The sequence below is a fragment of the Octopus bimaculoides genome, chromosome 28 (assembly GCF_046866305.1).
Source record: "Octopus bimaculoides isolate indiv1 chromosome 28, ASM4686630v1, whole genome shotgun sequence".
NCBI lineage: Eukaryota > Metazoa > Mollusca > Cephalopoda > Octopoda > Octopodidae > Octopus > Octopus bimaculoides.
In genome coordinates this window covers 11,321,243-11,347,405 of record NC_142955.1, presented here as the reverse complement: position 1 = coordinate 11,347,405, position 26,163 = coordinate 11,321,243, and the positions used below count along the sequence as shown (strand labels likewise).

The window sequence follows — 26,163 nt, the reverse complement described above, 5'->3', positions numbered from 1 at the left end:
AAAAAAAAAATATATATATATTATTTATATTATTATTTAACTGAATACCACACATCCATTTCCAAGTAAGTTTACATACATACATGCATACAATTTCTTCATTTTCACATTTTTCCGTAACTCTAACCCTAAAACCCCAACCCCAACCGTAACCCTAAAACCTTAACCCTAACCCTAACTCCCTAACCTTAACCCTAATTCTTAAAACCCTATTCCTAACCCTAACTCCTAAAACTAAAACCAGTACAAACGCACGAACGATGTCATAAATAAGTGACAAACGAAATATACACCGCCGATAGTTGTTGACAAACAACGGCAGTAATTTTATTCAGCTGAATACACGTTATTGATTGGTTGAAATTACCGAAATACGACAACTTTAACACGAAATAACTTTGAAAATATAAACTTTTCTCAACAGCACTAAGAGTAAAATATGTTTTATATGACACATTTTACCAGTGTCCGAAGTTTGAAAGTGTTTAGTGACAAAAAATTAATTTCTCGATGTGCCGTTCAAAGGGAAAAGATCCCATTTTTCTTTAGAAACATTTAGATCAAATTATTTTGTTAGTACTAAATCTATCAGGTTTTGCAGATGGAGTAATTTATAGATTTATTTTATTATTTTTATTTGAAATAATTTTAAAAAAGTTTCAATACATTTGAAAATGATTCTGTATATTAGAAGTGAATTTTTTTTTAGAAATAACAGTTATCTATTTTTACTAGGCGCTTATATACAGGTACTAAGTACATTTCGTTATTTCAGCTTCCGATTCTATTTTTATAACATCTGTTTACTTCAATTTCAATGGCGTTATGTGACTGTTGGTGTAATTTCAAAATATTTCACTAGAAACACATATTTATGTAGCAGAGCAGGTAAGATATAATAATACAGATATTTTAGTAAAAGTATTTGGACATGAATAATGTAAAATGATTTTATGTTGCTATACACACGTTGATATTGATTCTATTCTTCACCATTTTGTTTGATTTCAATGATTAAATAGATTTCGACGTAACTACACGTGTGATAACTGGATATTTTAAAATAAAACGCTCAACAAGTAAATACCTTTTATATGGTGAACATTTTGATTTTCTCGACATTTGATGGGTGGGCGAAAAATGAGGGTCCCGGTAATTCATAAACTTGTTGAAAACGTGTGAAGAAACAAACTCGGGATTTGTGAATTATCCGACTTCACTCTAAATTTTGTCTTCACATCACATAGTCGTAATCTACACTATCAAAAACAGATTTGTAGAAAATACTATTTAAAAATATTTAATTTTCAAAGTTGTGAGAAAATATGGTATTTTTTTGAAAATTATAAAGAAACAAATTCGGTTGGCGGCATAACTATACATACGCACATAATAGAGAAAAATGAAACAATTATGGACGACTTGCTCCGAAACACCACCGAGTGGGGAACACTTCTCAAAAATACCCTGTAGTTGTTTCCTTCAAAATTCCTACATGCTCGTAATGTACATACATCAAGGTATATTTGTAGAAAATTTCACGAAAAAATATTCATTTTGCTGGAAGTTAAGAGGAATTTAAGTGGACTCTTGTTGGAATTTCCGAAAATTGTCCCCCCACCCCCATTCCAAAACACTTTCACCGAAAATTTTTGTATATTCGGAATCTACATAATAAATAATATATGCATAGAAAATTTCATTAAAAAAATATTCATTTTTCTGAAAGTTATGACCTTCCAAAGTCGGGGGCGGGGGTACAACTCTGTAGTAGTTATGCCTCGGTTGGCTACACATCTGTAGATATGGCCAGAGTTGATGAATAATAAAATAAGTCAGCCAACTTATTCTTCATAATTTTCTAAAATACGATCTATAATTTAATAGAAATGTAATGTAATTATAGTTTCCGCTTTTCCATGCTAGTATGGGTTGGACGATTTAACTGAGGATTGGTGAACCGGATGGCTACACCAGGCACCAATCTGATTTGGCAGAGTTTCTACAGCTGGATGTCCTTCCTAACGCCAACCACTCCGAGAGTGTAGTGGGTGCTTTTACGTGCCACCGGCATGAGGGCCAGTCAGGCGGTACTGGCAACGATCTCGCTCGAATGACTTCACGTAAGTGCCAGGAAGGCGACGCTGGTAATGATCACACTCGAACAGTGCTCTTAGCGCTCCACTGGTGCAGGTGCCATCACGATTTTGCTTTCGCTTGCCCCAACAAGCCGAGTTAGCAATTCTTGCTGATGAGCCATAGATGGTTTAATACATTTGATTGATTAATTAATTGGTGTGTTTAATCGTTAAAGACGAAACTTCAAAGTATGGGAATGACTCCTGCCTGCCTACATTCAATGTGCTGAAATAAAAATAGTTTTTTTGTGGTTTGGGATTTAACTCTCATTTCTAGCATGTTGGAAAACCACTTAGTTGCTTTTCCCTTCGTGTATAATTTTTATACACACACACACACACACACATATATATATATATATATATATATATATATATATATATATATATATATATATATATATATATATATATATATATATATATATATATATATATATATATATAGTGGAGGCGCAATGGCCAAGTGGTTAGGGCAGCGGACTCGCGGCCATAGGATCGCGGTTTCGATTCCCAGACCAGGCGCTGTGAGTGTTTATTGAGCAAAAACACCTAAAGCTCCATGAGGCCCCAGCAGGGGATGGTGGCGAACCCTGTTGTACTCTTTCACCACAACTTTCTCTCACCCATACTTCCTGTTTCTGTTGTGCCTGTAATTCAAAGGGCCAGCCTTGTCACACTGTGTCACGCTGAATATCCCCGAGAACTACGTTAAGGGTACACGTGTCTGTGGAGTGCTCAGCCACTTGCACATTAATTTCACGAGCAGGCTGTTCTGTTGATCAGATGAACTGGAACCCTCGACGTCGTAAGCGACGGAGTGCCAACAACAATATATATATATATATATGTATGTATTAGGTTGTTGCATAATTATTGCGGCTTTTTTTCAAAAAATTTTATTCAACAAAAGATTTAAACAAAACGTCTAGAAGAAATGGTAGAGGGTGAATATGCTCCAGAATAATCATTGAAAGATGTTTTTGTTGAATAAAATTTATTGAAAAAAGCCGCAATAATTATGCACCAACCTAATAATATTAATAATAGGGATCATGAAGACTTGTACATCAACATTTAATTTATAGCTATTCACACCATATTACAATGACCTATTTGTGCTTCCACTGCAGTGACTGCACATTGTTGCAGATGCAACCTGACAATATTGTTAGTGCAGTTACATCAGGGTCCATCCATTTGTGCCCTGATGTACCTGCACTGACAGTATTGTAAGATTGCATTTGCCACAATGTGCTGTTGCTGTAGTGGTCATTGTAATATGCTGTATATAGCTATAAAATAAATATTGTAGATGTTCAAGTCTCCATACTCCTTACCAATAATATTAATCTGCCAATTTGGTTTTTTGTATGTACCTGATGCATGTGTCACACTTAAGAGAAAGAAAGTGTTGAAAGAAATTTTGTTGCTTAAATAAAAATGTTTAACTAGATCTCTTGTAATTTCTGAAAGAAATTTGGAAACACCATCTATATGTTGTATTGCTACTTCTCAACACCTATACCTACTGGGCCACCAAAGCAGCAACGATCTTAATGAGAAAATTAAAATACTTAAAGTTGATGCTGTGTTGAGCAAGGGAGAAAGGAAGTGAGAGGGTGAGAAGCAATTGCTGATAAGTATTTGAATTCCTTTCTATGAGTGAACTGAAATTGACACCTGACTATCAAAGGCCCAACCACACACTCATTTGTTTTAGGTCTTCTACCCATTTGAATTTCAGCCCTACACCAAATAACATGTTAAGCCATATGTTCCAAAATTTAAATTTTGAATTTGTTTTAATTATAAAATTGCACTTCAGCTAAGAAAACATCTTTTGGCTTTCGAATACAACCTTTTCTTTCTCTTTCTATATTTTTTCTTAAGTTAAAATTTCTCTGTTTTGGTCAGGAGTTTCCCCACTTCTTTTTTTCTTGTATCAAGTAATTGATGAAAGCATTTAAAAAAAAAAAAAAAAATTCATAGAGCCAAACAAAATCAAAAATATTAATTCTATTTTTTCCCTTTACTTAATACTAACAAGAGCAGAGTATGAGAGAGATTTGGCTGTTATTTCTAGCAAATTGAACAACCACACAGTTGTTCAATTGGCTCATTTGTTGATGTGTATAGGTAAACAAAAACTAAAAGACACACACACACACATGTATATGAATGTGTGTGTGTATGTGCGATAAGTGTTGTGTGGTGGAAATAAACACAACTTACTCTTTCTGTATTTTTTTGTTAAGTTAGAATTTCTCTGTTTTGGTCAGAATTTTTCCCATTTCTCTTTTCTTGTATCAAGCAATTGACGAAAGCATTAAAAAAAAATTAAACTCATAGAACCAAACAAAATCAAAAATATTAATTCTATTTTTTTCCTTTACTTTTTACCTTCCTACAATATAATTAATTACTGTATCCTATATATTGTGTCCTTGCATATTAGGTGAGTGTTTCAGAAATATTTTCACCTTTTAAACAAAAACTGTCTAATACATTCGTATATGTTTTTCAATTGAAACACTCTGAATCATTTTGGAGATTTATTGTTTTAATAACAAGTTTTAAAATAGGGATAATCGCATGAGAGATGCAGCACAAGAGCGTCAACATAGAAGGAGAGAACGGTTGCGTGAGGGACAGCGGCTGGAAATAAAGATGAGACAGGGCAGAAACGAAATAAGCCGAGAGGGGTTGTATCCTACACCATAAAAGGGAGAGAAATCAACAAAGGATAAAACAAATGAGCCAGGACCAAAGAGAAGTGTATTTTCAAAATAAGGGAGACAGAGAGCAACAGAATGGAGAACACGTGTCAAGAGCAAAGGTAGCTGTACTTAGAAAATATGAGAAACAGAGCTGGATCTCTCTTGGCATGCCAGCACACCATGGAATTGCACCTGCCAGCATCACCACCACCTTCAAGCCCATCATATATACTCTTTTACTTGTTTCAGTCATTTGACTGTGGCCATGCTGGAACACTGCCTTTAGTCGAGAAAATCGACCCCAGGACTTATTTTTTGTAAGCCTAGTACTTATTCTATCGGTCTCTTTTTGCCGAACCGCTAAGTTATGTGGACGTAAGCACACCAGCATTGGTTGTCAAGCGATGGTGGGGGGACAAACACAGACACACAAACACACATACATATACATATATATGACAGGCTTCTTTCAGTTTCCGTCTACCAAATCCACTCACAAGGCTTTGGTCGGCCCAAGGCTATAGTAGAAAACACTTACCCAAGGAGCCACGCAGTGGGACTGAACCCGGAACCATGTGGTTGGTAAGCAAGCTACTTACCACACAGCCAATCCTGCACCTATATATATATATATATATATATATATATATATATATATATATATATATTTGTGTGTGTTTATGCCTGTGTTTTTCCCCCCACCACCATTGCTTGACAACCAATGCTGGAGTGTTTTCTTCTCTGTAACTTAGCTGTTCAACAAAAGAGACTGGTAGAATAAGCACCAGGCTTACAGGGAATAAGTCCGGGAGTCAATTTCTTTGATTAAAAGGTGGTGCTCCAGCATGGCCCCCATCAAATGACTGAAATAAGTAAAAGAATACAAAAAATGGGGGGTTCTGTACCACTAAACCAAGTTGGTTCCCTGAATATGTACAATGTATTTTTAGGCTAAATAGTAATTCCGTTTACGTTTGCGTAACTGAAATATTTTGGTTGAATTATATAGTTATTGGTTTTACACTTCTTTCTATATTCTGTAACTGTCGCAATATACTTTTCTACTATAGGCACAAGTCCTGGAATGTGGAGGGGGGCAACTAGTTACTATTAATATTATTATACACTCTAAGGAGGCTTTACAATTGTGAGCAGGACACATGGAATTACCCAACGGAAGAATTCACCAAATGACTAACAACTTATAGTAGACACAGACAGTTGATAGTGACCATTGTGGTTAGCTGGTATTTGGAACCTAATGAAGAACTAACACAGTGTCTGCCTGGATAATATGTTCCTCCAGTATATATATATATATATATATATATATATATAATTATTACAAATTAAAAGGGTAAAGGTTTATCAATTTATTAATTTATTAATAAATCAACAATTAATCATTTTTACCAAGCCCTTCGGTATGTAAGCACCATTATCGGTGGAGAACTTATTTAAAAGTTCATATACATTTATAAACATAATTAAGGGTAATGCTATCTGTTGGAGTCTCAGCTTTTTTAGCTGCTATTTCTGAACTTCGGTATGTGGTGAAGCAAATATTTGCTGATCCCTTAATTATGTTTATAAATATATATATATATATATATATATATATATATATATATATATATATATATATTTATATTTATGTGGAGAATGGAGCAACAAATACAAGAAGCAATTCTGTGGGCTAGTTAGCCATTGTTTTATTATGTGGAGGTTATGTAATGAGTCATTGTGGATGTTATGTAATAGTCATTTACGTACGTTTCAATCTAGCCAATGGTTTGGCAGATCTCTTCAGAATGTTGAGGAGTATGTTAAGAGTTTGTGGTATGAGAGATGTTGGAGAAGTGATTAGTGGGTATATTAATGTATATGGTGGTATAATAATAGCGATAGGTAAAGTGAGGCAAGCCTATCATTTACCTATATATATATATATATATATTTATATATATATATATATATATAGGCGCAGGAGTGGCTGTGTGGTAAGTAGCTTACTTACCAACCACATGGTTCCGGGTTCAGTCCCACTTTGTAGCACCTTGGGCAAATGTCTTCTACTATAGCCTCGAGCCAACCAAAGCCTTGTGAGTGGATTTGGTAGATGAAAACTGAAAAGAAGCCTGTTGTGTATATATATATATATATATATATGTGTGTGTGTGTGTGTGTGTGTGTGTTTGTCCCCCCACCATCGCTTGACAACCGATGCTGGTGTGTTTACGTCCCTGTAACTTAGCGGTTTGGCAAAAAGAGATCGATAGAATAAGTACTAGGCTTCCAAAGAACAAGTCCTGGGGTCGATTTTCTCGACTAAAGGCGGTGCTCCAGCATGGCCGCAGTCAAATGACTGAAACAAGTAAAAGAGAGAAAGAGATATATAAGCTCCAGGGATTGAGGTTTAGGAAGAAAGTTAGCTTTGAGTAATCGCAATCTGTAGTAGATATGAAAGAAAACAAACTTTCAGAAACAATAGTGGTTTATCAAGACGGAAGGTTGCTGATAAATTTTCCTTATCGAAAAATGATTAGCAGAAATAGATTCTTTTTATATTCCACAGTAGGCGACCAGGTGACGCTTTTTCTTTAAGTGTTTTAGAGTATATCATATCTTCCTGCAAGGCTTTCTTGATAGGTTTGAAAATCATTGTGAGGAGAAGTTGCTGTCGTTGTTTCTTCATGGTAGTGAGGAGAGTTTTGAAGGCATTTTTAAATTGGAGAGACCAAACCATATAGGAATACCATGCCTCTGCGTTCCCTTGCAATTCCTTTGCTGTCCTTAAAAGGCCAGACAGACCTTCGATTCTCAGGCCCACCTCATCCTCATCCTCCTCTTCGCTGGCAGACTTGGTTAACTCCAACAAATCTTCGTCTGTCAGCGTTTCAGAGTGGGCATCGATGAGATTGTTGACCTCATCTTGTGTGATGTCATCAAAACCTTTGTCTCTAAGTACTTTTGCCAGTTTCACTGCATTTTTGACAGCCTCATGCTGAATATTTTCAGGTGAGAAGCCCTCATAGTCCTGGACACTCTCTGGCCACACATTCTTCCTGCATGCAATGAGGGTTTTCATTTTTCATCTCTTTAAGAGCAGCATGGATGACTGACAGGCACATTGCGATCGTGAAGTTAGGCCAGTACTCCTTTAACTTGAAATTCTCATCTGCATCTATTGTGTCCACAATGTGTTGGAGAGAGTTCCAAGTGTAAAGTGCCTTGAAGACATGGATCATGCCTTGATCCATAGGCTGGATGAGGGAGGTGGTGTTAGCAGGGAGCATGCTATTCTTATTTTTGAAGGCCCTCGGGTTCGTGGACTTGCAGGTAAGTCCTGGTTTCATCGTGAAGCCAACAGCATTGCCACACATAATTAGCATCACTCTGTCCTTAAATCGTGGGGCTCTGGCTTCGTCCTTCATGATGTACGTTCTGGAAGGCATCTTCTTCCAGAACAAGCCAATCCTGACTATATTGAAGACCTGTTCCGGCTTGTATCCCTTGTTCTCAATGGTCTGCCTGAAGGTCTCAAGGTACTTCTCACTGGCTTCTTTGTTGGCTGATGCTGTCTCTCCATGCAGGGAAACACTTTATTTTAAACTGTTTCTGGAAATGGTCAAAATATCCCTTGCTGGCTTGAAAATCTTTGGGTTCCGGTGTTGTCAGTGGTCTTGGTTGTGGTTCTTCGATGTCTTCTGCTCCACCTCCTCTGTCGAACTGCTGGTATATAATTTCCACGCTTTCTCGCAGATGATGTTACCACTCAAGGGAATGTTTTTCTTCTTGCAGTTACTGATCCACAATGCCAAGGGAGATTCCATCCCGACCAAGTGTTTATTTCTCACTGTTGTTTTGGCACTTTCACAGAAACTTACTTCTTCAGTAGACCTGATCGCTACCTCGTAGCATGTAGTGCTACACAAAGCGCTGTAACAGTGATCTACTGCAGCATAACTTTCATGTTGTTGGTGATTATCTATCAGTTGTACCTTCTTAAGGAACGTCATAACCTTTTTCTGGCAGTTAGGTTCACTGCCAGAAGTCTTAGAAGGTGTAGGGTGTTTGGGTTGCATCTTAGGGCTTTAATAACATGCTGCAGAAAACACAATACTCAGCAAAACACTTGAAATAGCTACTGGATGCAGTTTTTCCCTAAAATATGTACAAAAATATCTTCTTTGTGTCTAATATACACATATCACCAATGAGAGATTGAGCAGAGATTAAAATTAAACATGGTTTTGAAAAATTTAGATTGTATTACCACTAGATACTGTAATCTATACTACTACTACTATAATAATAATAATAATAATAATAATATAACATACAGAAAATTGCACTACTGGGTACTGCACACATTCTATGCAAAACACTTTCAATACAGTAAACATAAGAGCACCACAGCAAACCACAGCACATACCCAAGGCGCACAGAGCTGCGCTTGGTAGTGAAGTGAAAGCACCTTATAAAAATAAAACTACTGAACAATAATAATAATAATAATAAAACTACACGGTTTGATAAAGAGCAATAACCCAGAAACCAGTCCACTGATGTTGTTGCTCTGTGCTGGATGGGGGTGCTGGACTCCCTGTTTGAAAATATAAGGACACAGATATTGTGTCGTATAGCTAGTTGGAAATGATGTTTCCTGGAGCTAAACAACAGTAATGATCGTCCCTTTCAGGACAGCCATGTTATGTTGGTAAATAGTCTTTACTTTAAAGAAATGTTACTGAATATCTCTCTTTGAGAGATTTAGAAATAATAATGTTTCTATTTATGTATATATATGCATGTATATCTGGTTTTGTCCCTGTATGTGTGTATACTATGTTAGTGTACACATGTGTGTGTATGTGCTTATCTAAGCAAGTGTCAGCGTATGTAAGTATGTGTGTTAGCATGTAATCGTATATGTCTATTAACATTAGCATATGTGTGTGTGTATATATGTATGTATGTGTATATATATATATATATATATATATGTGCGTGTGTGTATATACTTAGGTGTGGATGTGTATATATGTACATGCATATATGCATCCTTCTACACTTGTTTGTGTATATATGTATATATGGAAATATGTGTTTGTATGGGTATGTGTATGTATATATGTACGAATATGTGTGTGTATGTATGTATGTGCATATGTATATATATATATATATATATATATATATATATATATGTGTGTGTGTGTGTGTATGTATGTATGTGCATATGTATATATATATATATATATATATGGGTTTGTATATGCATGTGCGTATGTATGTATATATGAATATGTGTGTGTGTTTATATGTATATATGTAATAGTAAAAAATATATATGTTTATCTAAACGTGTGTGTGTGCGTGTTCGCATATGCATACATATACATCACATTTTCTGGGGCCTCATATATAGATGGTTTGATTGAAACTTGTAAGCTGGAGTGCTCCACCAGATTCCAGTCTGATTTGGCAAAGTTCCTATGGCTGGATGCCCTTTCTAATACCAACCATTCCAAGAGTGTAACGAGTGCTTTTACTGTTCCACTTGCATGGATACTTTTTCATGCCACAACCACAGGTGCCAGTTACGTGATGCTGGCATCAGCCACAACTATGGTTTCACTTGGCTTGATGAATCTGCTCAAGCGCAGCCAATCACCAAAGGTCACTTGTCATCATCTCCATGCAGACTAACATTCAAAGACCATGCTACACCATCTTGTCCCATGTCTTCTTGGGTCTACGTCTTCCACACTTTCCCTCCACAGTTAGGCATAAGCACTTCTTTACTCAGTTGTCCATGTCCACACACATCACATGACCATACCAGCACAGCCATCTGTCTTGCACACCACATCTGATGCTTCTTATGCCCAACTTTACTCTCAAGACGCTTTTACTCTGTTCTACATGCACACTGACAATGCACATCCTGTGAAGCATACTTCATTTCTTTCAAACCTTCGCATGTCCTCTGCAGTCAGAACCCATGTCTCACTGCTGTGTGTGTATATATATGTATGTATACATATATATATATATATATATATATATATATATATATATATATGCACTCGGCTTGCGAAGGCCTGTTGGGGCAAGCGAAATCATGATGGCATCTGTTCCCAGCGTCGCCTTCCTGGCACTTGTGCCGGTGGCACGAGTAAAGACATTAGAGTGAGATCGTTGCCAGTGCAATGATGATGATGATGATGCAATAGGCTTCGACACAAATGTTATCTCTGTTGAAATTCACTCACAAAACTTCGATTGCCCTGGGATTATAGTAGAAAACACATGCCCAAGGTACTACACAGTGGAACTGAACCTAAGATTACATAGTTAGAAAGCAAGTGTCTTCACCACACATACATGCTTATTCTATACATGTATTTATTTCTCTTGAGTATAATAATATACACCTTCAAAAGTGTGGGATGCAGTTCACTTGTTTAGGTAAATGTTTATTTCCATAGTTTATCTCTATAAGAAATATACTAAAATTTGTACTGTTTTATTTTTAGTATCTTCTGTATCTTATACTGTTGTTTCTTTAATATTTCAGACATTGGCACCAAAAATTGTATACATCAGATACATCATGCATTTTTATTATTGTTTAAAGACTCGAGAGAAATCATATACAGGAAAGACATAACTTTCCTTATATAAATCTACGGCAAATGATATAAACTGAGGTTGATAGCAATTATTCTGTTGTTGACTGTCTGGAATGTGGACAAGATGACTTTGCATTTGAATTAAAATGGGGTTTACAAATCAATCCAGATATTGATAAAAATCACAGTAGTAGAAATATTTAATAGGAATGAAATATAGAAATGTAAAGAAGATAAACATCTGTATATTATTATGAGAAAAGACAAACAATGGAAGTTGAATAGGGTGTGAATGAGTTTAAATATAAATCATAGTTTAAAAGAATTGATTTGTATAGTGACATGAATAAAGAGAAAGGGAAAACATCACACGACTGTGATATTTGTGGGAAAATCTTCTCTGAAAGTCGTAAATTAATGAAGCACAAATATATTCATACAAGCGAGAAATCATATCATTGTGATATCTGTGGCAAATCATTCTTTGGAACTGGTAACTTAACGATTCACAAACGTAGTCATACAGGAGAGAAGCCATATCACTGTGATATTTGTGATAAATGCTTCTCTGCAAATAGTAGCTTAACTAAACACAAACTTAATCATACAGGAGAGAAACCATATCATTGTGATATCTGTGGTAAATCCTTTTTTCATAATCCTCACTTAACTAGACACAAACGTATCCATACAGGAGAGAAACCGTTTCATTGTGACATTTGTGGTAAATCATTTTCTCAAGGTCATCACCTAACCGAACACAAACGAAGTCATACAGGTGAGAAGCCTTATCACTGTGATATCTGTGGCAGATCATTCTCTGAAAGTGGTAAGTTAACGAGACACAAACGTATTCACACAGGTGAGAAACCTTATCAGTGTGATATCTGTGGTAAATCATTCTCTCAAACTGGGGAGTTATCCTCACACAGACATATTCACACAGGAGAGAAACCATATCAGTGTGATATCTGTGGTAAATCATTCTCTCAGAATGGTGAATTAACTGTTCACATGTATACCCACACAGGACAGAAACCTTACCACTGTGATATCTGTGGTAAATCATTCTCTCATAACCCTCGCTTAACTGTACATAAACGTATTCATACAGGAGAAAAGCCATATCATTGTGATATTTGTGGTAAATCATTCTCTCAAAATCAACGTGTAATTGAACACAAACGAACTCATACTGGAGAGAAGCCATATCACTGTGATTGTGGGAAAGCATTCTCTGTAAATGGTAAGTTAATAACCCACAAACGTATTCATACAGGTGAGAAACCATATCGTTGTGATATCTGCGGCAAATCATTCTCTTTAAGGGGCAATTTAACCACACACAAGCGTATTCATACAGGAGAGAAACCATTTTGTTGTAATATCTGTAGCAAAACATTCCTTCGAAGTGGTGATTTGACTATTCACATGCGCGTTCACACAGGAGAGAATCCATATCACTGTGATATCTGTGGTAAATCATTTTCTCGAAATCACAACCTGACTAACCACAAACAGATTCATACAGGAGAGAAACCACATCGCTGTATTATCTGTGGAAAATCATTCCTTCGAAGTCGAGATTTAACTATTCACATACGTATTCACACAGGAGAGAAACCTTATCAGTGTGATATCTGTGGGAAATGCTTCTCTGTAGTAAGTTCCTTAATTAATCACAAACATATTCACACAGGGGAGTAACCATACCAGTGTGATATCTGTAAGTCTTTCTCCTGAAGCTCATTTAACTGAACACATTCTCTGTAAGTGGTTACTAAACCAAACAGAAATATATTCACACAAGAGAGAAGCGATATCAGTGTGATATCTTTGGTAAATCTTTCTCTTGAACAAGTCAGAAACCATATGAGTGTGATGTCTGTGGCAAATCATTCTCCTGAAGGGTTCGCTTATCAAAACATGTTGCTATTCATATATTACAGTGACAGTATCAGTGTGAAACTTCAAGTCATTCAATGATAGTGTCAATAAATCATGAATTCATCTTGTTTGCTATTTAATATAATTTTATTTGCCTTTATTGTCCAAATTCATTCTACTACCTTCTCTGAGTTATTTTTCTTAATTTTTATTTTTCTGTTTTATATTCTGTATATGTCAACATGGAGAAAGTCTTTGACAGCATCCTATAGTCTCATACAAAATGGTATCAAAATGTTGCCGGACTAGTTATGTTTAATAAAAGAATAAGTTATCTACCTAAGATTTAACATCATCTCCTTTGAAATAGTCTCCGTGCATAGCAAGACACCAGTCCCAGTGTTCCTGCCACTTTTGGAATCCAGCCTGGAAGTTGTTTTCCGCAAGTGAATCAAGGACCTTCTGTGATTCACTCTGGATCTTGGCAAAGATGTTAAAACAGCGACCTTTCAGATGCATTTTCATCTTGAGGAGGAGATGGAATTTCATAAGAGCTAAATCTGGCGAAAAGGGGTTTGTGGAAGCCATACAATGTTGTTTTTGTTGAGTAACTCATCTGTTGCATTGTCTTCATGAAGAATCCAGATGTTAGGACTGCCTGCAGGAACCCATTCGACAGACCAACAACATCAGCAATGTTGTTGATTGTCGTCTGACAATCCTCATACACAAGCTGATGAATTTTCTCCACATTTCCTGGGGTGCAGCTTACGGCAGGTCTTCCAGAAACATTCTTCCACTTTTAAAATGCCTCTGCCATTTGAAACATTGCATACAATCCATTGCATTGTCACCATATGCTTTCCAAAGCATGCTCAATATCTCTGTAGCAGATGTCCCAAGTTTAACTCAAAATTTCACATTTGCATTTTGTTCCAACTTCCTATCCGTGATAAAAATTGCAGACAACAGCATGCACGTGATCACAAGAAAATGCAAATTTCACAACTTGCGAAGTAAACACAGCATTGTCACTTGAAACACTATCTCATGAAGGTCATTGCTAGCTCTCACTGTGCACGCAACTATGTTCTACCTTCTGTTGGCAGCACACTACAGAACCAGTTCATGAACTTTTCGATATCACTTTGTATCTGGTGGTTGCTGCTGAATTGAAGACTAGCTGATGGCTGGTGAGAAACATCCAAGCCATGTGCAGTGGTGCTGTCAGTAAGGTGAAGTTCAGTAATGTGTAAAGCAACAGATTTAGTTGGCAGATAGAAGTTCACCAGGGCTCAGTTCTCAGGCCCTTCTTATTTATCTTAGTTCACAACGCTATAAGAAAGGAGTTTAAGACTGATTTCCAGTGGGAGCCTCTTTATGCTGATGACCTTGTTCTTATAGCTGAATCTATAATGAAATAAGAAGAAATATCAGGTGAGGAAGCAAAGCCGGGAATGAAAGGACCTTAGTGTTGTAGATAGTTTCTTTAATGTAGGAGACCTTGTTATGAGACGCGGAGGATGGTCAGTAAACATAGTTGATGTTTATAAGAAATGGCTGAGCAAAGTTGAAAGAGCTACTACTTTTGTTGGTAACAAAGGATCTCTTCGTCAAAGTGAAAGGTAAATGGTATGAAGCTTGTGTACAAACAGCAATATTACTTGGTAGTGAAATGTGGGCTGTAATTACAGAGAACATGTGAAGGCTCAAAAGTGTCTTGATGTGTATTATCAGTATACAACAAAAGGTAAATGTGTTGAGTGATATGTGTGCATGTATTTATAAGACACACACACACACACACACACACACACACACATCAGGCTGAGTAAAAAGTAAACAACGTTTTGAAACATGAAATTCATTACAATATATTTCAACAATACAGAAATTTTATTCATCAAAGTAAGTGCTATTACAATCAACATATTTTTGGCAACGAGTTACAAGTTTGTTTATTCTGGTAACATTAAAATCTGGAGTTCTGAAGCTGATGAATTCTTTGAATGCACTTTCAACATAGGTTTGATTTTTTAGCTCCTTCTCTTACCGGAAACCATCAAGGTGCTTGAAAAAGTGGTAGTCGGTAGGAGAAATGTCTGGGGAATAAGCTGAGTGGGGAAGAACTTTGTAGCCAAGTTACCTCAACTTCTGGAGCGTCATTAGTGTAACATGTGGTTGAGTATTGTCATGAAGAGGGATTGTCCCTCTTTTGTTGACCAGTCTGGGATAAAGGAGTAGCAGTTTTTCATTCATTATGGCAACTTCATGGCAATATGTTTCTGCAGTAATGGTTTTCCTGGTTTTAAGAAGTTACAGTGGAGTACACCACCAGTTATCATAACCTTTTTGGAGAGCTTGGGTTTAGGGAAGGTTTTTGGTGCTTCATTTTGGTCCATCCACTGCAAAGAAAGTTTTTTCTTATTGTACAGAATCCACATGTCATTGCATGTTACAATATGGTCGAGAACTGGATCAGTCTGGTTACAGAGAAGAAGCGACAAACAAATTTCATATCTGCGCAATTTCTGATTTTCATTCACATCATGTGGTACCCATTTGTCAAGCTTTTTCGATTCTCCAATCGCATGCAAATGGTTGCAGGCAGTTTTCTGGCTAACTTGAAGTTCTTTTGCCAGTTCTCGAGTGGTTTTACATGGATCTTTCTCAATGATGGTTTTTAATTGATAGTCATCGATGACAGATGGGTGTCCACTACACTCACAATCTTCAAGGTTCAGGTCTCCACTGCAAAATCATTTAAACCATTTTCAAGCTGACCATTCACTGGTTATTTCCTCACTAAATGTTTCGTTGATATCGCAAGCAGTTTCTGTTGGTCAAATAAATAACCAGTTTTGCCTCACAAAATAGAAATAGCAATAAGAAGACACTAGTGAGACAGAGAGAGACTTGTAAGACTTAACTGCTGAGGAAAAACATAACAAGTGAGAAAGATGTAAGTTATAAGACAAGGTGAAAATGTTTATGAATTTTAGAGAAAGGGGGAGAGATCTGAGGAAATTGTGAAATTGATTTAAGAATCATTTGTTTTGTACAATGAAATTTTAATTTTTCTGTATTGTGTTCATGATGTCACAGTATTTTGCTTTCATAAACCTTCAGTCTCATTCAACTTTTTGCATTAATTAAATGCTAGGGGATATATGTACCAGATATCTGATGACTAGTATGAAGTGACAGTCATTTCATCTTGTTTTTGATGTTTGTGGGATTGTTTTAGGTTAACGTGCAGTTGAAGTTATCAACTGTTCACTCAATTTTCTTGATCCAAACTGCAACAGCATCCATTCAGATTATTGAAAAGCAATGAATGTTCGCTATGAACAAATTCAGACAGCAATGTGGGACTAGTGAAGACTTATTTACATCATATCTTTCTGAACATGTGTCATCATCATCATTGTCGTTTAATGTACGCTTTCCATGCTGGCATGGGTTGGACGGTTCGACAGGGCTGGCAAACCAGAAGGCTGCACCAGGCTCCAATCTGATCTGGCAAAGTTTCTACAGCTGGATGTCCTTCCTAATGCCAACTACTCAGAGTGTAGTGGGTGCTTTTTACATGCCACCGGCATGAGGGCCATTAAGGCAGCACTGACAACAATCACGCTCAAACGGTGCTTTTTATGTATCACCAGCACAGGACCAATCAGGCGGCACTGGCGTCAACCACACATGAATGGTACTTTTTTACATGTCACCAACACGGGTGTCAATCAGGCGGTTTTGTCATCAGCCACAACAACAACTTCACTTGACTCAACAGGTTTTTGCAAGCGCAGTTTATTGCCCTTTGTTGTCAGTAGCGATAGGAGCTCTCTGAACTTTGCCCAGGCTATTCTTATTCTAGCAGCTATGCTCTCAGAACATCCACCCCTGCTCCTGACTTGGTCACCTAGGTAACAGAAGCTATCAACTACTTGTAGTTTTTCCCCCCTGGAATGTGACGGAAGCTGTTTTCTGCACATCTTCAGTGTTTATTGCCCCTGAGCCTTTGCCACATACAAAAACTCTCTTCCCAGTTAGCCTTCCTTTGATATTGCTGCACCTCTTATGTTTCCATAGCTTACACTGGCTACATCTTATGGAGTTTCTACCTACGCCTTTTCTACAGATTGAGCAGGGCCATCTACCTGAGGGGAATTGTGGTTTGTCTGCCTTTCTACTTATTAAGACTTTGGTTTTTGCTAGAATGACTTTAAGGCTCTTTGATTCTAGACTTTGCTTCTACACCCAAAACTTTTCCTCTACTTCTGATAGTGACTCAGTTATTAGAGCAAGGTCATCAGCATAGAAAAGCTCCCAAGGGCATCCTGTCTTGAATTCCTCTGTTATTGCCTGGAGGATTATGATGAATAAGAGGGGACTGAGAAGTGATCCTACCAAGAATTTTTCACTGTACTTGTTGCCAACCTTCACCTTACTGACAGCATCCCTGTACATGTCTTGTGGAGCTCTCATTAATCACTCATCTATTCCTAGTTTCTGCAGTGACCACCAGATAAGGGATCAGGGGACCCTGTCAAAGGCTTTCTCCATGTCAACAAAAGCCAGGTACAGAGGTTTATCTTTGGCTAGGTATTTCTCCTGCAGCTGTCTTGCCAGAAATATAGCATCAATTGTGCTTTTCCCTCTGTTGGGTCAACATTCGGCAGACTCTCGTTCTCCCATTCATTCTCTTCATTTAGTAACCTTTTCTAGTGGCATCTCCAAGTCTTTCTCTTTGCAACCTCATTAAATGCAAACAAAACAAATTTAGAAACCATGAATTTCATTTCATGCATCAATAACTATTAGCTTTTTCCCTAAATGTGATTGTTTTCATTGTATATCAATGTATGTATGGCATTCATGTTATATGAAATATCATCATCATCATCGTTTAATGTCCGCTTTCCATGCTAGCATGAGTTGGACAATTTGACTGAGGACTGGCGAACCAGATGGCTACACCAGGCTCCAATCTGATCTGGCAGAGTTTCTACAGCTGGATGCACTTCCTAAGGCCAACCACTCCGAGCATGTAGTGGGTACTTTTACATGCCACCGGCACGAGGGCCAGTCAGGCGGTACTGGCAACGGCCACGCTCAAATGGTGTTTTTTACTGACAACGACCTCACTCATGTTTTTTTACGTGCCACCAGCACAAGTGCCAGTAAAGCAACGCTGGTAATGATCACGTTCAGATGGTGCCACCGGCACGGAAGCCAGACAGCTGCTCTGGCAATGATCATGCTTGGATGGTGCTGTTAGCGCTCCACTGGCACGGGTGCCAGTCATTGAATTTGGTTCAATTACGATTTCGATTGCCCCAACAGGTCTTCTCAATGAAGGAAAGGTTGGCATGGGTGCCAGTCGTTGAATCTGGTTTGATTTCGATTAAATATATGTAAGTTATGTCACTGTTGTCATTTTTGGTTTCTCTGCCATTTGCTTTAATTTCTTTTACAACAGCAAACTGCATGTGAATCTTGTTTTATTCACGTTTGAGTTCTTAAATACCATCTATGACATGCTGGATGGCACCATAACATAGTTACAAGGTGTTTGGTCTTGTTCTTGTACCCATAGGAACTCTTAACCAAGCAATTTCAGGAGAGGAAACTTAGGGATTCCAACCAGAAACACACCTTACTGTCAATAGACTCACACATTGTATTTATTGTAAACAATTTGGTGACATTAAATTATAAAGATGATGAACAGAACTACTGCTTCCTCTACATATAGTCATATCTGTGTCATGAGAATGTAGATATATACATTGTGAATTTTGATAAAAAATAAATTTGCTATAAGATGTTTCTATCATCAATCAAAGTAGATTCTTCATTAGATGTTCGATATGCTACATGAATCATTATTGTTAGAAACATATGGCCACATACACGTTTTGGTATAAACATATTTGTGTATGGCAATGTGTCTGTATATGTTGTGTTTTTGTGTATGAAGTGTGTAACTGTCTGTTTCCCAACATATTCTTTTATATCCTTTTGTTGTGGATATATGATTTTAACTAAGAGGGAGTAAAGTAATGTATTCACAGACGTAAACTTTCAACTACGAACAGACAAGACTCTAAAGACCTCCTACTCTCTCCATAGGGCACATTACTCTTTTATAAAAGTCCGATGAGTCTTCTTTTTAATCCCACAGGGATGTTATGTCTATAACCACAAAATATTTCCTCTCTCTCTTTATTTTCCTTGCAGACATGTATTCTATTTCATTCTAGATGTGTATGTAGAGTGAATATCGACGTAGGTGAATTTTAGTATGTGGAGAGAAGTTATGTGGATGTTGATATATTGGTATATTGTTTAGCCTGTGTGTTGTCTCATATAAAACTAATTTAAACATGTTTTAAATAACATTTATTATTACAGTTGTTATATATATCACAATATTTACATAATTATATAGATGATTGCCAGTAGTGTTCATGGTACATGCATGGAGAAGTGCATTAAAGATAAAGTAATTCTGTTAAACACAGATCACGCAGAAACCAAGTATCTGGAAATAGGGTTAGCAACAAGAAGCATCTAGCCACAGAAAATATGCTTCAACATATTCTGCCTCATCTATGCAAGCACAGAAAAGTGAATGTTAAATGAGGATGATGGTGACATTCCAGGAAGATGTCATTAGAATGAGTTGTTTTTGTTGATTCTGGTGAACTTTGCTTTTATAAACCATATTTGCACAGAATTGGCTGAAAATTTTCATGTGTCGATATTTCTGCAAGCTGATTGGTTATATTCCCAGTTTGTGATCTGGGAATCCACATGAGTAATGATGCATCCCAACTTTATGCAAATTACTAAAATGGCCAGCATGTGCAGGCAGATGGCATCCTAGATTGTGGGACCATTCTGTGCAGGTGAAAGAGAATCCATTATTGCTCCTATGGAGAACATTAGTTCTCAATTGGCTGCATGACTGTCCTGAATTGGGGTCACCACAAGGGAAACAGTGGAGTTCCCAGCAATCCAATGCCATTATTTGAAGATTTCCTCTGTTACACAAGATACCGAGAGGCTGAAATAAGAATAAACATGAATTTATATTCAAGTTTTGACCCTTGTTTCACCATTATGGTTGTTTGGAGCCATGTGATAGGTATTCTAAATGCATATAGATGTATTCCTCAGAGGACACTTTATTGTATTATGTTAAAGATAATTATGTCCAAAGTTGGATGGATGGCAAGGCATTTTATAATAGTGTTTGGTGTCAAATGACCTCTCTGTGCCCCAAGATTCACACTCTCAATGGTTATTTATATACTCAATCAGTAAATCTATCTTCCTAGTATACCATAATGATGGTGTACTATTGCATACATTCAACAAACATACATCCAGTTTTCAGAAAGTTATGAGGAAACAAATCGAAACTTCTCTAAACTCTTCAGCAAAAATTTTCATCACAAATAACTGGATGCTTTTCTTCGTCCCTGCTCTCAGAAACCTTCTCTAACATTCGTGCTGATTCTGGCGAATCAGAGAGGACTGAGTGCTTTTTACATGGCACCAGCATCAGTGCGGTCCATTTCGGCATGGTTTTTATGGTTATGTGTGTGTGTGTCCGCGCGTCAGTGCTCGTGTGTACTCTTGTCTTGACATTATGTGATGCTAATAAATGAGAATAACCTCTGGGAAAAACATGTCAGGCCATGGGAAATAGTGGTTTCTCTGGAAATAGGGTTAGCAACAAGAGGCATCTAGCTACAGGAAATATGCTTCAACATATTCTGCTTCATCTATGCAAGCACAGAAAAGTGAATGTTAAATGAAGATGATGGTGACATCCCAGGAAGATGTCATTAGAATGAGCTGAATTTAATCAAGGTTCCCCCATTCTGTTATCTGGTATGCAATGTGAAAGCTAGGGATAGACAGGTGGTTGGTAAGAGCTGTACAAGACATGTACAAGGATGCTATCATTAAGGCAAAAGTCGGCAATGAATGTAGCAACAAATTTAATGTACAGACAAGAGTTCACCAAAGATCAGTTCTCAAGCCCCTCCTGTTTATCATTGTCCTCCAGGCCATAAAGGAATTCAAGACAGATTTCCTTTGGGAGATCCTCTATGTTGATGGCCTTGTCCTTATTGCTGAATTACTAGCAACACCAGAGAACTGGAATCAAAGAGCTTTGGAGTTAATTTAGTAAAGACCAAAATCTTAAGTTGAAAAGGAGAGAAATCATTGATCCATTCAAGTAGATGGCCCTGCTTGATATGTAGAAAAGGTGTTAGTAGAAACTCCATACAGTGTATCCAGTGCAAGCTATGGACACGTAAGAGGTGCAGCGGTATCACAGGAAGCTTGACAGAGAAAATTGCGTTTGTATATAGCAGATATGCAGTTATATTAAACACTAGGCATGTATTGAAGATAGACTCTGTGAAATGTCCAGGAAGTCCTTAGCAGTTGCAGATAGTTTCCATTTGTCAGGTGGGCCGGGGTAAAGTCGAGAGAGCTTCTACCTCTGTTAATAAGAAAGGGCCCCACCTTCACACAAAGGCAGATTGTATGATGCTTGTTTACAAACACTATGCTACATGGCAGTGAGACATGGACTGCAATTTCTGAGGACATGGAAAGGATTGAAAGAAATGAAACCAGCATACTTCACTGGATGGATAATGTCAGTATGCATGTATGATAGAGTGTAAGTGATTTGAGAGAAAAATTGTTTATACAAGGCATGAGACGTAGTATTAGAGAAGACTGCACTGGCATGGTCATGTGATTAGGGTAGCTGCCTCAAGAAGTGCTGATCTCTAATTGTGGGGCAATATGTGGAAGAGGTAGACCCAGGAAGACGTGGGATAAATTGGTGAGAAAGGATCTTCAGATGTTGGGCCTCACAAACAAGATGAAAAGGACTGAGACTTTTAGCAGTTTGCTGTGCTTGAGAAATCACATGATACTAAGTAAAATTGTGGTACAGGTATGTCCTCTACATACCTCTTTCAGCCAAGTGATTGATTATAATCTTGCAGGTTTGTAGGTGCCTATGCCAGTGGCACATTGAAACAGCTTCCAATACACTGTGTCAGTTGGTTGGCATTTGGAAGGGCTTCTAGTTAGAGAAAACCTGTCAAAAGAGATACATGGTGGCCAGCTCATGCCAACCTGTCAAAAGAGATACATGGTGGCCAGCTCATGCCAACATAGAAATTAGAGGTTTAGTGATGATGATGATGATGATATTGTCTTACAAAAATTTAACATTGTAATGATTATTCCATTGGGAGTCTTACAATATATAGATTTTTATATTCCCCATCCAAAACACTTCTAAACTTGTTGAAATTAATATAGGACTCCATATTACAATCAATACATTCAATTCGCAAATTTATATTCTTATCATATCACCGTGAATATATCCTCATATAAAATGATATATGTGTGTAAAAGTGAAGTGAGATGGTTGTCTTCTGACATTTCATCAGACACCTAATTCAACTGGATATTGACTAAAGGCTACCATTGATAAAGACCACCAAAAGAAGGCTTTCTTTCAATCCATTCAAACAATAATCTGTTTAACATGAAAGATGAATTCATATTAAACTAATATTTATCTTTTATATTTTAATATATTTAAATTTATTTACTATTTTACAATCATCATCATCATTTACCTTCCAATCTTCCATCTTTGCATGGAATTTGTTGAGGCAAATTTTATAGTCAGATGCCCACTACACACACACATATCTACAATCCCATATAGATCTTGAAAATAGGGGGAAACAGTTCAGTTGTTCCAGTAAATGTTTATTTCTACTGTTTATCTCTATCTGAAATATACAAACATTTCCATGCTTTTATTTTAAGTCACCCCTGTATCTTATACTGTTGTTTTTCTATTTCAGAATAACAATTGGTGTCGAAAAATTTTTCTTACATCTTCAAGTTTCAAGGAAAATTTTATACAAATCTATACCAAACAACATGCAAATATTTCTTGCATATTGAGACTGATAGCCATAATTCTTTTGTCTGGAATGTAAACAACATTACTTTGCATTTGAATCAAACTTGGACAGATTTAAAAACGAGTTTACAACCCAATCCATGTACTGACCAAAATCACATAGATGAAATATTTAAAAGGAATAAAATATAGAAATGTAAAGAAGATAAACATCTTTATATTGTCATGAGAAAAGAAAAAGAATAGAAGTTGAATGATGTGTGAATAAGTTTAAATAAAACACAGTTGAAAAGAATTGATTTGTGTAGTGATATGAATAAAGAGAAAGCGAAAACACCACACCACTATGATATTTGTGGGAAATTATTCTCTAACAGTCGTACATTAACAACACACAAATACACTCATACAGGAGAGGAACCATATAATTGTGATGTCTGTGGTAAATCATTTGCTCATAAGTCTAGCCTCAGCAGACACAAACGTATTGTTCATAGAGGAGAGAAACCATATCACTGTGATATCTGTGGTAGTTCATTCTCTCTAAATGATTACTTAAATAAACACAAATATATTCATACAGAACAGAAACCATTTAGTTGTAATATCTGTGGTAAATCGTTCTCTGCAACTAGTAGCATAACTAGACACAAACGTATTCATACAGGAGAGAAACCATATCACTGTAATATCTGTGGTAGATCATTCTTGCAAAATCACCATTTAACTGAACACATAAGAAGTCATACTGGAGAGAAACCATATCACTGTGATGTTTGTGGGAAATCATTCCTTCGACGTGGTGATGTGACTATTCACAAACGCATCCATACAGGAGAGAAACCTTATTGCTGTGATATTTGTGGTAAATCATTCTCTATAAGCAGCGAATTAACTAAGCACAAACGTATTCACACGGGAGAGAAACCTTATTGCTGTGATATTTGTGGTAAATCATTCTCTGTAAGCAGCGAATTAACTAAGCACAAACGTATTCACATGGGAGAGAAGCCATATCAATGTGATATCTGTGGCAAATCATTCTCTCTTAATTGTAATTTAACTAAACACAGACGTATACATACAGGAGAAAAGCTATATCATTGTGATATCTGTGGTAAATCGTGCTCTCATAATCCACACCTAACTGAACACAAACGTATTCATACAGGAGAGAAGCCATATCAGTGTGATGTTTGTGGTAAATCATTCTCTCAGAATGGAAGCTTAACGACACACAAACGTATTCACACGGGAGAGAAACCTTATTGCTGTGATATTTGTGGTAAATTATTCTCTGAAAAGCATCATCTGATTGACCACAAACATGTACATACAGGAGAAAAACCATATTGCTGTAATATCTGTGGCAAATCATTCCTTCGACGTGGTGATGTGACTATTCACAAACACATCCACTCAGGAGAGAAACCATATCATTGCAACATTTGTGGAAAATGTTTCTGTATACAAAGTTCCTTGATTAAACACAAACGCATCCATACAGGAGAGAAACCTTATTGCTGTGATATTTGTGGAAAATTATTCTCTGTAAGCAGCAGCTTAACTATCCACAAACGTATTCACACAGGAGAGAAACCATATCAATGTGATATCTGTGGCAAATCATTCTCTCTTAATTGTAAGTTAACTAAACACAGACGTGTACATACAGGTGAGAAGCCATATCAGTGTGATGTTTGTGGTAAATCATTTACTGGAAGTAGTAGCTTAACGACACACAAATGTATTCACACGGGAGAGAAGCCTTATTGCTGTGATATTTGTGGTAAATCATTCTCTGCAAGCAGCAACGTAACTGATCACAAACGTATTCACACAGGAGAGAAGCCTTATTGCTGTGATATTTGTGGTAAATCATTCTCTGTAAGCAGCAGCGTAACTAAGCACAAACGCATTCATACAGGGGAGAGACCTTATTGCTGTAATATTTGTGGTAAATCATTCTCTCAAAAGCATCATCTGGTTGAGCACAAACGTATACATACAGGAGAAAGACCGTATTGCTGTAATATCTGTGGCAAATCATTCCTTCGAAGTGGTGAAGTAACTATTCACAAACGCATCCACACAGGAGAGAAACCGTATCATTGTGACATCTGTGGCAAATCTTTCTATGTAAAGAGCTCCTTGACTAAACACAAATGTATTCACACAGGATAGTAGCCACATTGCTGGGGTATCTGTGGTAAATCATTCTTTCAGTATAATTGCTTAACACAAAGTCATATAAGAAAGAAGCCATATTCATACAAAGAGAAACTATATCAGCATGATATCTTAACCAAACAATTTCAGGACAGGAAACCTGGGGGTTCCAACCAGTAACACATTCCAAACTGTCAATAGACTCACACAATGTATGTATTGTAAATAATTTTGTCTTTAAAGAGAATGTGACATTAAATTAATAAAGATGATGAACAGAAATACTGCTTCCTCTGTATCATGAGAATATGGATATACACATTGTGAATTTTGATAAAAAATAAATTTGTTGTTATTAAAATGACTGGGCATCTATCCCTGATATATCTATGAAGGAATACTGAAAAGTTCCTGGCTTTAAGGATATTGCAAAGGCCTGGTTGGAGGCCCAACCTTCTGAGTTCTTTTGCAGGGCTTAGAAAAACTGAAGGACCACTGCAATAAGTGTGTGAATCTGAGAGGGGAATATGTTGAATAAAATCATAATTAACTAATCCTATTGTATTTTCTTTTACCCAAAGCCAGGAACATTCTTCATTTGATGTTTGATATGCTGCATGTA

At 36.9% G+C, this 26,163-nt stretch overlaps 3 protein-coding genes across 3 annotated transcripts in view; 2 read left to right on the top strand and 1 right to left on the bottom strand.

Annotated features, from left to right (window-relative positions):
* Positions 1-26,163, bottom strand: part of LOC106881502 (uncharacterized) — a 69,588-nt gene that overhangs the window by 29,536 nt on the left and 13,889 nt on the right. The window lies entirely within an intron of this gene.
* Positions 750-13,529, top strand: LOC149130547 (uncharacterized). The gene is made up of 2 exons (XM_052977772.2): positions 750-888; positions 11,443-13,529. The coding sequence occupies exon 2, from the start codon at positions 11,840-11,842 to the stop codon at positions 13,202-13,204; it is 1,365 nt and encodes a 454-aa protein (XP_052833732.1). The 5' UTR covers positions 750-888; positions 11,443-11,839; the 3' UTR covers positions 13,205-13,529.
* Positions 759-26,095, top strand: LOC106881504 (uncharacterized). Its single transcript, XM_052977771.2, has 2 exons — positions 759-888; positions 23,311-26,095. The coding sequence occupies exon 2, from the start codon at positions 23,685-23,687 to the stop codon at positions 25,554-25,556; it is 1,872 nt and encodes a 623-aa protein (XP_052833731.1). The 5' UTR covers positions 759-888; positions 23,311-23,684; the 3' UTR covers positions 25,557-26,095.

Coding starts and splice junctions, on each gene's coding strand:
- LOC149130547 (XM_052977772.2), top strand. CDS start 11,840: ATGAATAAAGAGAAAGGGAAAACATCACACGACTGTGATATTTGTGGG.
- LOC106881504 (XM_052977771.2), top strand. CDS start 23,685: ATGAATAAAGAGAAAGCGAAAACACCACACCACTATGATATTTGTGGG.